The sequence below is a fragment of the Acipenser ruthenus genome, chromosome 5 (assembly GCF_902713425.1).
Source record: "Acipenser ruthenus chromosome 5, fAciRut3.2 maternal haplotype, whole genome shotgun sequence".
Lineage (NCBI taxonomy): Eukaryota > Metazoa > Chordata > Actinopteri > Acipenseriformes > Acipenseridae > Acipenser > Acipenser ruthenus.
In genome coordinates, this window is record NC_081193.1 from 23774712 (window position 1) to 23791129 (window position 16418).

A 16418-nucleotide genomic window follows, 5' to 3' on the forward strand; every position below is an offset into this window, starting at 1 on the left:
AACACAGTACAGTAAACTTGTTGAAGGGCTTTTGCCCAAAATGTCATGAAAATAAAAGGTAGTTTAATCTTTTAAACCTTTTGTGTACATTTTTTAAAAAACCTTTTCTTTCATATGCCTTCAATTTTGTACACTGCAGTTTTACATATATGTATTTTTTTTATATATATATATGTGTGTGTGTGTGTGTGTGTGTGTGTGTGTGTGTGTGTGACGGCTTAAAAAGGTGTAGTTCCACTTGCTTGCCCAGTTATCAGCTCAGCAACTTTACTGCTTTCTTTATCATTTCTAAAACATTATGTTCCCTCATAAGTAGGCCTGTATGTTTTCCACGATAAAAATTGCTTATTTCACATAATTTCAGGGTCTAATAATAAAAGATATTTCACAATTAAATGTTTATTAAAAGCAGAACAAATGCTTTGTCACATTCAAAATTGATCATTTTACTCTGCAGTTATTATACAACAAATGTTCTAAATATTTAAATGCTTCCCTGAAAATCAGTAAATGCTAAATTGTAGAATATTTTGTTTTACGTCTACCTTTTAAAGATGTTCTGTTTTCACTGTCAGTGAAAACAAAATAAAAACAAAAATAAATGTAAAAAATAACAAGAGACATGTGAAATGTCCCCTTCTTGTACTGGACAGAGCGATCTTTAGAAAACATATTTCCGATCTTTTCGTTAGACATTTTTAAAGAAATCCTGCCGCTCTATGCAGTGTGTTCAACCATTTACCGGAAGCAAACTAAAACGGCTGCCAGGTAACTAAATGCAGTGTAACAGGTAGTGCATCAATAAGGCAAACGTTTGCTGTAATTTAATTTGAAGTGATAAAAAAATATGTATATTTACACTATTCTTTCAGAAATGGGTATTTTCATGGGGAACTACAGTACATATTACACAGCAATGGATACATTTCATGGAAATTGTGAAATCCGTGAAAAATATACAGCCTTACTCATAAGGTACAAAACTCTGTAGGGCATAAATGCATTTCAAAACATTAACAGCTTTATACCGCCACATAAATGATCAGACTATGATTTCAGGCAAACCATCCTTACTGTGGCATTGCCTTATAGCTTTGCGTGTCTCTGATTCTCTCATGGCCTCCAGCACCATCACCACATAGCAAGATACATGTCTATCCATTACTATACAGTCACTAGACCTCAGATATGGGAATTGAAGGAAGGAAACAGGCTCAATGGAAACATGATGGGCGTCTGAGGTATGCTGCAACAAAATACTAATTTCCAATGAATTAATAAAAAATTGATACCTAATGTACAACCTGATGCCAAATAAATGTTGTTCTACAATCGCACTGGTTGTTGCATGAACATAATTCCTAAAATGTGTCTCTTATTTCTAGTATAGACCTGGCAGATATTATTTTGAGGCCAAAATAAATATGAATTCAATAAAGTCCAGATACCATATAACTTTGAGATGTCTCTGGTTATCAAACAAGTCTCTATGTAATTGTTACATTATTATCTAATATTGTTCCCTTCAGAATGCATGCCAGGTGTTGGATTTGTTGCTTCAATATTGTGATAGTACAAATATCTGTAAATGTTTAGAATCTGGATTGTGTGTGTTGCTGTAAAACTGGCACAAGTTAATGTCTAATCTTGTGCTTTGGATTGGGCGAGTTAATGGATGCTATTCTTTAGGGACAGTACTGTGGAGGTTACCAGCTCTCAGAGTATGCTATTTTATTTTTTTTAATTTTTTTAATAAAACTTGACAATATCATCATCATGTGAGCTGAGAGCACAAAGAGCAGTTCAACCTTGTCAATGACTCTGAATCGAGTTTCAATTGTAATGTCTCTTAATATACTGATGATGAAGGGTATTTAAAATACTATTAAAAATATGAGACAAAACGTGTGTATCCTAGTGTGGTCCTATAAATGACAATGCCTCTTTATGGTCATGCAAAGGTCGCGTTTCGATCTAATTGGGAAGTGTAATTTCACAAAATGTTGCAGCAAATCAAGCTAAATGGAGGCGGGTTTTTAACACAGAGGTGCAAGGGAACTGCAATGGCTTAATGTATAAAACACATGTTAGAAATCCTCTGTCATACAGTATACTTTGGTAGGCTTACAGAGGTAGCATTCTATCTATTCAGTGAGAAGGTTAGATGATTTATGTTAGTACCAATAGCCTTTATAAATGTTAGCTTGGAAAGGTGTATTCAAAACAAATCCCAATTCAAATGTTAAAAAAAACTGAGAGCTCTTATTGTGCAGTCACTCAGTTAGATGAATGACTAGAAATAGCTTCCTGGCAGCTGTTATGTTGGAAGATCAGCAGTCCGAACAGATTAGTGGAAAAAAACAAAGCTCTAGTTAATGTGTTTGGTACAGCAAACATGAAAAAATATACCACTTAGGAATCACAAGTCATGGGGCTGATAGACAGGCAATATATCACTCTTGAAACACTGTTTACATGATCAGATCAGGACAGTGGTCGTGAATGTATCTTGCTATGCAGCTGTGGCTGGTTTCTAGATAATGTATGCTGCTCCTTTAAACTCTTTGCTTCGCCTTACAAAAGGAAAGTTAGAATTAACTGAAAAGGACAGACTTCAAAGGTGTAACAATAATATTCTGCATTAGCTTTTCCAGTATATGTGGAAAAACCCAGTGGCATACACTTTTTTTTTTATGTTTTTCCAAATTTCTGCAATGCAGATCTATATTTGTGTAGCAGAAAGTGAGATATGTTTGGTTTTGAGCTTGTCATTACTTTCAGATTACATTCCATCTTTGAAATCCTGCAAAAGGCAGACTGTGTGTGATCAATGCGGGCAGCAGTGTGGAGTAGTGGTTAGGGCTCTGGACTCTTGACCGGAGGGTCGTGGGTTCAATCCCCGTGGAGGACACTGCTGCTGTACCCTTGAGCAAGGTACTTTACCCAGATTGCTCCAGTAAAAACCCAGCTGTATAAATGGGTAATTGTATGTAAAAATAATGTGTAAAAAATAATGTAATTAAATGTAAAAAATAATGTGATATCTTGTAACAATTGTAAGTTGCCCTGGATAAGGGCGTCTGCTAAGAAATAAATAAATAATAATAATAATAATAATTTCTGGTCAGCATTAACCACATGCTTGACTGCAAAACAATGAGCATTCATATGCAATTTGCACCATGGGAAAGAACCACAGAGTGCTCCACTTGCTGTTTTCTGACAGTCCCATCAGCTGGTGTGGCTTATATGTAATCACACTAATGAGCAAACCTTTAATTAGTTCCATCAGGCACACCTTGCATAGTGCTTCAAGAATACAACAAGTGAAGCACTCAGCCTTTCTGACATCAGCTATAATCTTAATGCACCACACAGGGTTACTATTTATTCATTTAATACATTTAAAAAGTTAGGTTATTACAATAACCCTGGTTGTCTGAAATAGAAATTAAACCATTACCGAATGGGTATTTACCTCCTAAAGACCCGAATCCTGAAAATTGATTACCAAAGCTGCTCTTTGAGCCTGTGACGCAGTCATGGCCCGCCCCCGAGGGCACAAAAGAACTGCGCTCACAGATCTCAGTGTCATTTTTCCTTCAAGCCTGCTGCAATCATGAAAGCAGCGACACTGAAGGTTAATGGTTACATTTCTATTTCAGGGAACCAGGGTTATGATAATAACCCAACGTTCCCTTTCAAGCATGAAATGTAACCATTACCGAATGGGTGAGTGTACCAAAGCCTTCCCAAGGCAAGACTGCAGATGACTGGAATGATACAAGGCTAAGCTGAAGGCTGCACTGTGCACAATTACTGGGAACCCCAGTAATTAGCTAGGGTGAAAGAAATGAGGGAGAATTCACCTCTATGCCTGTGTTGCAGGGGTTGACTGGGAAGCCATACTTAGCAGGGTTTTGAGGATCCACGACATTCAGTCTGTAGAACCTAGTGAACACCGCCACATTGCATATGTCCTTGACAGATGCACCTTGGAATAAAGCCCACAAAGTTGCCATGCCCCTGGTGGAATGGGCAGTGAGCTTTTCTGGAGGGGGCAAGTTGGCCAGCTCATAGGCAGTCCTGACCATGTCTGCTATTCACTTCGACAGCCACTGCTTAGACAGGGCATGACCATGTGACCTAACCCCATAACAGACAAAAAACTGGTCAGACTGCCTCCAACTTTTCGTCCTGTCAATGTAATATACCAGGGTCTGAACTGGGCAGAGCGTATGGAGCTCTCGCTCTCTGTCAGACTGGAAAGGAGGTCGATGCAAAGCCTTCAGTTCCACAGACTGGTTGACATGGAATGCTGAGATAATCTTCAAGGCAGGATTGGTACAGAGTGTGACCTTTGTCCTGGCTTCTGTAAAAATTAAGTAAGTTTTCACTATCGAAAATGCCTGCATTTCACACACCCACCCACTTTGCAGGGATGATAGCGAGCAAGAAAGCTGCTTTGAATGATAAAAATGTCAGCTGAATGCAGGGGCTCAAATGGAGGCTTTGTGAGTGCATTAAGCACCACGTTTAGCCTCCATCGAGGAACAATGACCTTCATAGGTGGCCGAAGCCGCCTAGCCCCTTTCAAAAATTGCCCCGCCAGGAAGTGACCTCCTGGGGAGTAAATTCTGACATGGCAAACTGATACAGCTGCCAGAGAACTTTAACGTGGAGGGGGATTTCCACTCGTCAAAAAGGTTCTGCAAAAATTGCAGTATAACTGCCATGGGACAGGTCATGGGGTCGAACCCACGAGGCAGACACCACGTCTGGAAGATGCCCCACTTGTACCCGTACTGGGAACACATGGATGCTGCTTTGGCATTCTGCAGGGTGTCAATGACCCTATTGGAACACCCCAGACGGCTCAAATGTACCATTCAGGGGCCAGACCCAGAGCTGCAGGCTTGATGGGTTGGGATGCCATAAGGTCCCTGTGCCTGACTGATCAGTTTCCACAGCTTGCCGCTCAGGAGATGCATCAGGGTTGAAAACCAGATTCTCCTGGGCCAATTTGGGGCTACTAGAAGCATCTTGGCCCTGTCCTGCCTGATTTTCTCCAGACACAGCGGAAGCAGGGTGAAGGCAGTGGAAAGGCGTATAACAGAAGTCTTGGCCACTGGTGTGGGTCCCCGCCTCCTATCATGTAGAACCAGAGGGGACAGAGGGTTGATTCCTGGAGGCAAAGAGGTCTAACCTCTGCTCTCCCAAACCTCTCCCAGAAGAGGCTCACCACCTTTTCAGCTGTGTGGAGTAGTGGTTAGGGCTCTGGACTCTTGACCGGAGGGTCGTGGATTCAATCCCAGGTGGGGGACATTGCTGCTGTACCCTTGAGCAAGGTACTGTCATTACTTTCAGATTACATTCCATCTTTGAAATCCTGCAAAAGGCAGACTGTGTGTGATCAATGCGGGCAGCAGTGTGGAGTAGTGGTTAGGGCTCTGGACTCTTGACCGGAGGGTCGTGGGTTCAATCCCCGTGGAGGACACTGCTGCTGTACCCTTGAGCAAGGTACTTTACCTAGATTGTTCCAGTAAAAACCCAACTGTATAAATGGGTAATTGTATGTAAAAATAATGTGATATCTTGTAATAATTGTAAGTCGCCCTGGATAAGGGCATCTGCTAATAAATAAATAATAACAATAACCTCAGGGTGAAGCCTCCACTGAGCTGCTGGGGACTCCCCTTGAAAGAAGGTCCGCAGCCCAGTTTGTCACCCCAGGCAGATGAACTGCCCACAGTGAGAGGAAGTTCAAAATCTTGCGGGCCACATGATGGAGACTGGGCGACCTGAGGCCGCTTGTTTGGATAGGAGGGCTAAAAATAGGTGCCTGGACCAAGGTGGCAATAGAAGCCTCAACTGGAGGAAAATGGGCCAGACCCAGCTTCTGTACACCAGGGCGTCCATTGACTGGGAAACAGCAGGACCTTTTGCCGGATGGTCCCAGGAAGACTGGATTTAAAAAAAAAAATCTTGGTGAACCGGGGGGGATATAGGAGAGGCGGTAGGCTCATTGTCGAAAATCGACTGCCTGTGAAGCACCGCGCCAGAGAAGTTGATGAGAGTTGGAGTTTGGAGAAAGGAGAGGGAGTGACAGCAAGAAAAGAAATTATACAAATATAATTGTTACTCATGCTGGTTTTAAACCAGCATGTTACTTGTTTGTTTTAGCCAGCGTGCTGTTTTGTTTTTGTATCACAGTGTTTTGTGATCTGTTGAAATAATTTCATTTATAAAAAACACATCAGCGCTTCATACCTCGCAGTCCTGTGTGTGTCCACTTCCTGGTCTGCCATCACCACCAAGCTATCCGTGACAGTCCTCCTGTGGCCAATCTGTGCTCATAACCCCTTGGGTCCCAAAGGGGACAGACTGGGCAGGTGGTGCCGAACGTTCCCGCTGCTCCGAGTCTGCCGATCGCCTGGATCGGCGACTTCTTCCTCTTTCTCGCGGGGGAGGGTAAGGGGAAGTAGAGCTCGAGGAGGATGAGGAAGACTGTACCTGGTCGGGAGTGGGGCGGGTTGGTGACCTCTGTACTGATTCGGTACGAGTCCACCAGTTCACAGTTACTGTGGGTGGCAACGTACAGAGATGCCCACCTGTAAACGCCACTGGCAAAATCACCAAAGCAGTACCACACACGAGACTGAGGGCAGCCTGCTTGTTAGCAAGGACAAACATCCTCCACAATGGTGGTGCTAAAAAGCTGTCACCAAAACGGCATCAAGATACTGTGGTTGAGATTGCAAGCAGCCACAACCAAAGCGAATATCTCGGTCCTGCGCAGTACTGCTGAGCCCAGCAGCTGCTCTTGCTGCATGTGTGCTGAGTACCACGTTGCAGACAGGCCTGCGCATAGTATCTGTGAAAAAACACATAAAAACACAGAAAAATACTTCAACAAAAAACAATTACAGAAATAAAAAACTTCTCGAACTGTGCTAATTAGCAAAAATGAGAAGTAAAATAGCTGGAGCTATGCAGCCTGGCAGGCACAAAGTCAGCCGACTTATGTTGCTGGATCCCTGGGAAAGAGCGACTTGAGCTGCTGGCTTCACGCGGGGCACAAGGCCGCAGTGGGACATAACAAGCAACAGGCTGTAGTGAACACAATACGTGTAATTAGTAAAAACTGTTACAGCAATTAGTTTAATATCGCATATCATTTGTGTAAAAACACAATAAATGCAAATATATACAGATAGAAACAACAAGTACTTCTCTGAACAAGGCTCTCCGATCAGGTCAGTTTTGAAAAGAAAAATGGCGCATAGATCTGTGAGCACAGTCCTTTTGTGCCCTCAGGGGCAGGGGCAGGGCCACGACTGTGTCACAGGTTCAAACAGCAGCTTTGGTATACAATTTTCAGGATTCGGGTCTTTTGGGAGGTAAATGCCCATTAGGTAATGGTTACATTTCACAAGTACTGGCTAAAGACTCACACATTTTTTTTCCTTTGCAGCGCTGGACACAAGTAATGACAAAAAAAGGTATCAATATAGAATATTTCTGTCTTAGGCCGGGCACAAGAAGAACAAACAGGCCCTAGGGAAATTAGTAAGATATCAATAAGAATATACTGTAGTTAATCTATCACTTTTTATAAGGCAGTGCGACTCGTGAGCTGGGTGTAGAAGTGCATACTTCATACCCACTGTTTTATAAAGTCTCTATTAAGATATCCTCATCTAACTCAGTTCAACTTACATCAAAGTTTACTTCTGAATCTTAAAATATTAGGGTTTTTTTGTGAATATCATTGTTTTGTAAACAGAGCTTGTTTGAAAAGATACACAGTATTTTAAATAGAATGAATTTGAGTTTCAGTATGTCACAATAATAATAATAATAAATTTACTGCATTTAATCCTGTACTTCAGAATACTGTAATCTGCCAAGTGTTTAACCTGTAGTACTTTGTATTTAATCACATCCTGATGTAACTATCACTATTTAATCATATCCTGATGTAACTATCACTATTATCTGCTGTATTATTGAATTGTGGTTTGTCACACTTGTACTTTGCTTGAACAAAAGTTATTGTATTTCTTGCTCTTATTGTATTACTTGTATTGTAACACTTGAAATGTATTTGCTTACGATTGTAAGTCGCCCTGGATAAGGGCGTCTGCTAAGAAATAAATAATAATAATAATAATAATAATAATCTATCTAGCTGCTATTGCAGCATTAGCAGGATCAGATCATGCACAATGTCTTTAAATTGTTCCTTAGTTTTAATGATGTAGTTTTGACTCAGGGATCCTGTCCAGGAAATGACAGAACCTGACTCAGCAAGTACTGTTTCCCAGACACTTGTTTGGTGTGTCAGCAAACAAGTAATCCAGCAATGCAGGCAAATAGCAGTCTGGCTTAGAGAACGAATTGCATTCTGATAAGCAAGCTGTATCAGACTGGAATATGCGGCACACTTTATACCGTTCCTAATTCAAATAGTTATTTTATAAAGACCCATTTAAAATGAACAAATACAAGCATTGCACCAACTAGCCATAAAAAATAAAAATAAAAATAAAAAAACTTGATATGCATTAAGCAAGTAACTTATTCTGTAACATTAATCTTACTGTTATTTCCTTTTGAAATGTATAGGCTTTAATTAATTCATTCATTAATTTACGTATTTACTGTTGTCACTAGTTTAAGGTGTTCGTGGCAATGGCACTGAGGCCTCATTCCCTTCTATTGACATTAGTTCTGTCCAACGCAACAATGAAAGTAAAAATCTAACACTTGCGTGAGTCTCTTTCAAAGAAATCAACTACAAATACACTTCAAGCTTGTTCTGCTTTGAAGAACATTCACATTTTTAGCTGTAAGGAAAATAAGGAGGGAGTACAATCCACGTGAAGACAACGAAAAATTTGATTGGCTGATTGGTTGTCATGGCAACTCAAATTATCACACAGGTTAAAAAAGACAACAAAGGAAGGCAGGCGATTGGCGCATAACACAGGTTAATACACATATAAAGAACGCATGCAAACTGTTAGTGAACTTAACACACTGAATTGATGCTTTGTTAGTACAACAGGAACTGCAATGAAAAGACACACTCCATTTTGTAAACTGCAGTCTGTCTCAACACAAAGGGAATTCTAAAGTATGGGAATCATGTTAATATTCCACCTATGCATCTGACTGGCTGCAGCTAGGCAGCCTGCAGGATGTAAAAGCCAATCAAAGCACTTCTGCTGTTATTCAGAGTCACTCCACAGTCAACTCTAAATGTTGGCTGCATACAATATAAAAAAAGAAGAGCCGCTTCAATAAATAATTTTTAAATAAAAAAATCTGCAGCAGAGCCTACAGTGATTAAATGCACTGAACAGATATACCATACCATACCATACATCTCAGATTCCAATGAATCTAGCAACACAATATAACAGATAAAAAAAAAAAAATGCTACTCTTCATTTCGAGCAATTGACAAACTTGCAGCTTTCCTAAAATCACAGACCAGTGTTCTACGAGAATCTATAATAAAATAGCTAACTTCACGAACACTGTCTCATACCATCCTGTAATTTTATTAGAACTATTAAAAAAATGCAGACCCATTACTGTTAAATTAGATGCATGACTCCCAATACGAGCACTGTGAATAAAGAACACAGCATGTATGCTAATGGTATTACTTTAGGGTTTGTTAGACTACATCTGAATCCCTCAGACGGATCAACCTATTTTCTGATTAGACGGTAAAGCAGAAAACTAACAAGAAAATAGAACAAGTAGATATTTACAACAAACATTACAAACTAGACAAAGGAACAAAGAAGCCATGTCAAAGCACTATTCCTTTGAAGATATGAATCCAAAAGTAAAAGAACACACTCGGTGTGATTTGAAATACAACATTTTCTGGCTATGATCATGCTAATCATTACTGGTATATTCTGAAATATTTTCCTTCCATTTGTCCCAAACATTAGCTATAGAGTTTGTATTTGTGCATAAAATGCTATTTAAAAATAATAAAAGAATAGCACTGCTCACTACGGTACTTCTAATATTACTTACTGGACACATGGATGTTTTGTGTATTCAATAGTTAAGCATTCAGAGTCAAAACTAGATTGTGAAAGTAAGTCCCAAGATTCTAAGCTTAGCAAGCATCTACCAATGGGATACTGACCACTGATCTCAAAATACAAATGGAGAAGAAAGCTAGTCTAGAACTGTAAGATACAGGTTGGAGGTTATTTGGATAAAGAAGAATGGCTGACAAAAGTCAGTCAAGACAAAGTTAAAAATGCGTCTTGGATATCTGAGCAACAAAGTTTTTATGAATAGGACCCTAGACTCCAGATGCTATTTGAAGCCCTGGGTGAAATTACAGGTCATCCTGGTCATGCTGTTACCAAAGTACTGTGGGACAGAAATGTCTTGAGTCAAGGAATCAACCCCTTCAAGTATGGTGTCTAGTCAGACTGTTAACTAAGATTACAAGCAATGTCTGAACATTTTCCTTGGTTGCAAAAAAAAAGTATTTTGCACTGATGATTGGAATGGTTTTGCTTAAACAATACAGGGGGATGCATTGATTTTTGCTGATTAGCCATTGTGTGCTTGATTAGTAAATTATATATTAACCATACCACTAGTATTACAGACTATAAGGCTTTTTATTTTAATTTTTATAAGAACCTCTCTGCTTTGGTTGGTTTTGTACAGCAGGTGGCAAGCCAACTATCACAGCTTTTGAAACCTCTACGAAAACTAAAGGTAACTAAAGCCCATATCCCACAAATGATACCTCTAGTGTCTATCTAAAAATGCCAAATGTCCTTTGAAGCCCCCAGTCACAATAAATTAGTTCACTTCTTCAAAGTAAATTATACAAATAATATGATCTACTTTTGCATACTAAATGACACTGTATTACACAAATAGTAATAACCTTTTAAAATAAATAATACAAAAAATAAATTAATAAAACAGAAAATGAGGGTTAGTGGTGAATTAACTTCAAACCTGAATTCGGCAAGCATTAAAACCAGCAAGGCAGCACATGCTTTTCAGGCAAGGGTGTGGGATGGGGTGGGGTGATTACAATTCAAACTGTGCATCTTATGGATCCGTTACACATCAGGCCATTTAGGAGAAACAATATTTAGATCTTTAGATATGAGGTTTCAAAAGTTTTAGTGAGAGTTTATTCATGATCACACCATCGCGCCACATGACAATACAACTTATCAAGTTCAACCACACATCTCCCAATACATCATGTCTGCATGGGCCTAACCTCAAAGGGATGGAACATTTCAATGTAGAACGAACGTGTTAAAAGAAAGGATGGGATCAAAAAGAATAAACTCTTTACATCTCTTTGGATTAGTGAGCTGTGACTAGCTTGTTTATTCCTCCAGACCAGCATCACACATTACTAATATGAAAGATGTATCATTGTATCTATGGTGAGTTTGGAGCACTCTGCAAGATTGCTAAGTACTGTCAATCTTGCTAGCTCCACGTCGCCAACAAACAACGTCTTGCGGCAGTCTTGGTGTTAATCTACAACCATGATGGCAAAAGGTTATTTTCTTCAGTGGAAGACATTATGCAACAGAATTATATCCACAGGAATTTCTCCCAGACATGTTGCTTCCATTTCAGTGACTCTTTCTGTTTACACAATGCCACCTTAGAGTTGTGTTGAGTGCACGTTACGAGAAAGACTCGCAACTCGTGTTCACACTAGTTTTAATGTCTTTGAGTGTGGTTGACTACTGGACTAACTAGTCTACCCCCTGGGGGTGGTTTGAGTCGTGAAGCAGAGTTGCTGGGGCACACTATTGCAAGATGCCAGTATTGCTTCAAACTGCCCAACAAGGCAGCTGCAAATTCAACCCATGTTATTTGGATAGCTGAGACACATGAAAAAAAGAGGAGTTGTAATAAATACTAATTAGAAATAATTAGGCCTATTAAGAAGGAGAAGCTGAAGGAAAGTAATTAAGTCCTTCAAGATGCACAGGTGAAACTGTAATAAAATGTTCTGTTCTCTATTTTAAGCATTAAGTAAAAACTAAAACAGCTACTTGGCATCACAACAAGCAAACTAAAAAATGCAAAAAAATAAAGAAATAATCCAGCCTCTAAATACATAACTATACAACAACAACAGTAAACATATGCCAAGACATACAATCAGCTCCAGAATTTGATTTAACTTTCTTTAAATGACAATGAAGATTATACAGCAAGGACTAGTGTACTGGTATCAGTCAACTTTAAAATAAAAAAAACTTAACATTATTGAACTTTAAGGCTTCCAAATTCCTGTTAACTGAGTCTGTATTATTTAAAACACCCGACAAATGTGCTGCCTAAAAATCTCCTAACTCACTGCAACTGCAGGCCTGAAGACACCATTCGGAAAGTCACACCATTCATTGGATGTTTTCTTCAGAAGCTGATGAATATTCGCACACAAGTCCCGTTGTATAGTACTGCACTATCACCACCAGCCATTATTACGTCTTTATTTTATAATGAAGTGGAATTGTACTCACCCCATTCCAATCTACTCCTATACTCACTTCCTCGCCTCCCTCCGAGCTGCTCTCATACTTCATGCTGCTTCGCCTCCGTTCAGGAGTGTCTCCATCCTTGAGGATTTCAACTACTCTCGTCTGGTGGATAGGGTCGGTGCCCTGGCACGCAAAAATACAGCAATATCAGTTACAACTGTTCTGTTTTCGGTTGCTTTTTAAAATAAAATATATATTCTTGTTTTTTTCCTTTTTTTTTTTTCTTAATGCACCGTTTTAATCCCAGTGACGGCACTGCTTCATCAAAAATATATGTGAAGAGTCCTAAGAAGAGTCCTAACTGTTGTACTAAAAAGCCCCTTTCACACTGGCACTCCTAAACCGGTCTGGACCCGGGTCCTGGCTGCTCGGGTCACAAACCCGGGTTGACGTGCTTTGACCCGGGTTGAGCGAGACAAAATGCTTGACAGCCGTTCAATCCAGAGAAACTTGGATGGAAGTGTCAGTAACAAGCTGCTTCCAGGGCATTGATACTCGTATTGTGCACTTGCGTCTGTCACCCAGGACAACCCTGCTTCATCAAGAGCAGTGTGAAATCGCGTACCCAACCCGCATGACACCGGGTCCTGACTCAGGTAGATTCTGACCCAGGTACAGCATGCCAGTGTGAAAGGGGCTAAAGATGCATTTCAAAAAGAAAATGTTATGCTGGGTATGTCAACTATTTGAACCACACTTCCATATTCCACATGTCCCACACTTTCCCATGTTCTTGTATGTGAGGAATCATGGGCTGCTGGTCCGCTGCACAGCAGTAACATCATCGTTATTCTGCCACCGACAGCAGATGCAGTCTCCTAAGGTTCCAAGGGGGGGTCTTAGAATATATCGTCACACTCTGTTTGACATGCTAAGCAAATTTTCCTTAATTCAATTTCATGAAAAGTCATTTATAAAAAAATACACAGTTTATTATATACTTTCTTGGTTAATAAAGGAACTTACTGTCGTGCTCTGTATCCCAAGCAAGGCAGAAAAAGAGAAAAACAACATGAGATGAAATCATCACAACCGATAAGCTACCCCTAGCAATTTAATGTGAATTCTTCCAACAATGTAGAGCTGTACACTGGACTGGGAAGGATAGCTCCACTCAAAACAGCAGACATACTATACGAACTAAACAATTGAACTCGTTATCGTATGGTAGTCTTTTACAAAATCATAAAAAACACAATAATGAATACCATAAATGAACAATCTGTTATCATTCCATTGTACTTACAATATATAAAATAGTGTATTTATCCTACAAATGTGCAGAAGCCTAAATTTAGTATTTTGTATGTCTATCCCAAAAAATAATAAACAAGCAACAACCTTTGAAGTGTCAAATAAAAAAAAAAAACTGTTCAAATACAATTAACTACTTTATTAATGCTACTATCATAACAGGAAATCAGCATCCTAGAGTCTATGCACAACATGTACATATTTTGAAGACTTCATAATCAGTAGACCGTAAATACAATTACAGTTAGGCTCCTGAGCGTATTGCTTTTCTACTCGCCTATTCAACTGATATCCAGAAACTCTCAATAATTTTAGCTGGTGTCTGACTGGGATCAGAACTGACTCTGTTGATAGGCCAGTAGATGGCACACACACACACACGGGTTACATGGGTGAGGTTTACCTGTTTCCTTGATCTCATGGCACACTCCTCAAGGGTCTCTGCTGCCTCCAGCTTGCCCTGCCGACGGTACAGTGCTCCCAGGTTCCTCAGGGTAGTGTTGACAGTGGGGCTAGGGAAGGCAAGTGAACTCAGGATGAATTAATGCAGAAGCATAGGTTTCCTGATCGACATTCAGTACTTGGATTCAGCTATTTCACCTCTGGGTTACACTGTTATTTTTAATGTAGGTGGTGCGGAACCAGTGGCTCTAGACCAGGGGTGCCCAATCACGGGCCTGCAGGGCCATTCCACTCCAGGTTTAACAGGTAAACACCCCTGCTCTAGACAATGGGGCATTCAAATCTCAACCACATTTTTGTTGACACAGGATCAACTGATATATCAAGTACATGCATTTATGGTTAACAAATAAACTGCACAATGGAGTTTCTGAAGTTCAATGGAAAGTTTTGTTATAGGCCACAAGGATTTATATGCAATATTTTATGTTTGTGAATTCTGTGCTCTTGAAAACGACAATGAGTTTCACCTGGGTCCTGTGTTTCAGTCCTGGGCCTCTGAAAGAGATTAACATTTGTGCTGAATTGTGTTGTGGCCTTGTGATGAAGACTACTATCTACTAGGAGCAAGGATGAGACAGTCAAACCAGGTCTCCAGAGGTGAAAAGCATGCAAGACGTGATGGACACTCATAAAATGAATCAGCATCAAAGTGCAGCTGGTGCTGATGGACAAGTGAACACTGTTTTTTTTTAAAAACTCTACTGATATGATAACATACTGTATACATATATATTAACAAGTTAACATGCAATCCACTGTTCTTACCTATTAACCTTACATGCCTTGTACCAGCCACCATACTCTTTATAGGGGGCACCGTCTCTGTGTTTACCCTGAACAAAAACAAGCAGCAAATCAGGAACACATCCACACTGAATCATCAAGGTTATTAAACATCAAGAGTCTGAAATGAAAGCACAGCACTTCACTTACTTTGCTCATCTCTTCCCTCTCCTCTGCATGCATCCAAATCGGCTTATTTTCAGCTGAAAGCAAAGCAGATGTATTTATTGTGCTGTGACAAATCTTGCAAAAAGAAAACAGCTTTTTAACTTGCAAGTCTGAGAAGCATATTATTATTATTATTTGTTTATTTAGCAGAAGCCTTTATCCAAGGCGACTTACAGAGACTAGGGTGTGTCAGCTACAGAGTCACTTACAACTACGTCTCACCCGAAAGAGGGAGCACAAGGAGGTTAAGTGACTTGCTCAGGGTCACACAGTGAGTCAGTGGCTGAGCCGGGATTTGAACCGGGGACCTCCTGGTTACAAGCCCTTGTCTTTAACCACTGGACCACACAGCCTCCTAAAAAATAAACAACTTACCTGAGCAACATAATAGGATTTAGAGCTCCGGCAAGCATATTGCAGAAAAGCACTATTTTCTCCAAAATAATTTTGAATGTGAAGGATAGTAAAGTTGACTAATCTCTATTTTACCACATAGGATGAACAGAGAATAGATTATTGTTTCCAGTAGTGACTTAGCAGAGGGGGCCAAGATTTGAGAATTTGAGTAATCAGGAGGTGATTTAAGTAGGACAGAACTGTATTGGTCTGCTTTGGGATTTAGCCAGGACATGCAGGTTTACACCCCTCCAAAACATATCTGAAAGGTTTATTTCAAAGGCATTCACCAGATGAGAACCCCCCTGCATTCACGTTGCACTCTAATCTTATACTTATTACATACTTTTCATTTAAAGCACATTTCTTTATTTGGTCCATTAATAAATCTTTTACTTAGTACCCGATATATTTTGATAGATTCTGCTCATATTTAATGTTTTTTTTTTTTTTATTAAATCCATATTAATATTTGGATATTACTATTTGGACCCCAAAGGGACACAACTGCTGGCTACCTGTGGAGATTCCAAAATTGAGTCTGGCTGCTTGCCAGAGCTCTAAATCCTATTATGTTGCTCAGGGAACTTGTTTCTTTGTTTGAAGGGTCTTTAAATAAAGTTCAAAATGTTACTAGTGTTTGTTTCCCTAGAAATACAATCTTACCTGTTTAAGATCCTATTATATGTGCGGTCTCTATCGCTCTCTTTTGTGGTTTATGCACAGCTCATCCTTTACATAATTCCAGAATGACTGCATTTGTGAAGACTCATC

General features: G+C 39.7%; 1 protein-coding gene across 10 annotated transcripts in view; it reads right to left on the minus strand.

Moving 5' to 3' along the window:
- Positions 1 to 16418, minus strand: part of LOC117402717 (kinesin light chain 1-like) — a 76786-nt gene that overhangs the window by 22240 nt on the left and 38128 nt on the right. For 6 of the 10 annotated variants that reach the window (XM_034004120.3, XM_059023851.1, XM_034004119.3 and 3 more), the window contains exons 10-14: positions 15231 to 15283; positions 15063 to 15130; positions 14236 to 14344; positions 13545 to 13553; positions 12561 to 12701 (exon numbers count right to left, since the gene is read on the minus strand). In XM_034004120.3, the coding sequence (XP_033860011.1) occupies positions 12561 to 12701; positions 13545 to 13553; positions 14236 to 14344; positions 15063 to 15130; positions 15231 to 15283 (380 nt within the window). The remainder of the gene's footprint in view (positions 1 to 12560; positions 12702 to 13544; positions 13554 to 14235; positions 14345 to 15062; positions 15131 to 15230; positions 15284 to 16418) is intronic. The other 4 variants (XM_034921337.2, XM_059023852.1, XM_034921340.2 and 1 more) reach the window with 3 other exon arrangements.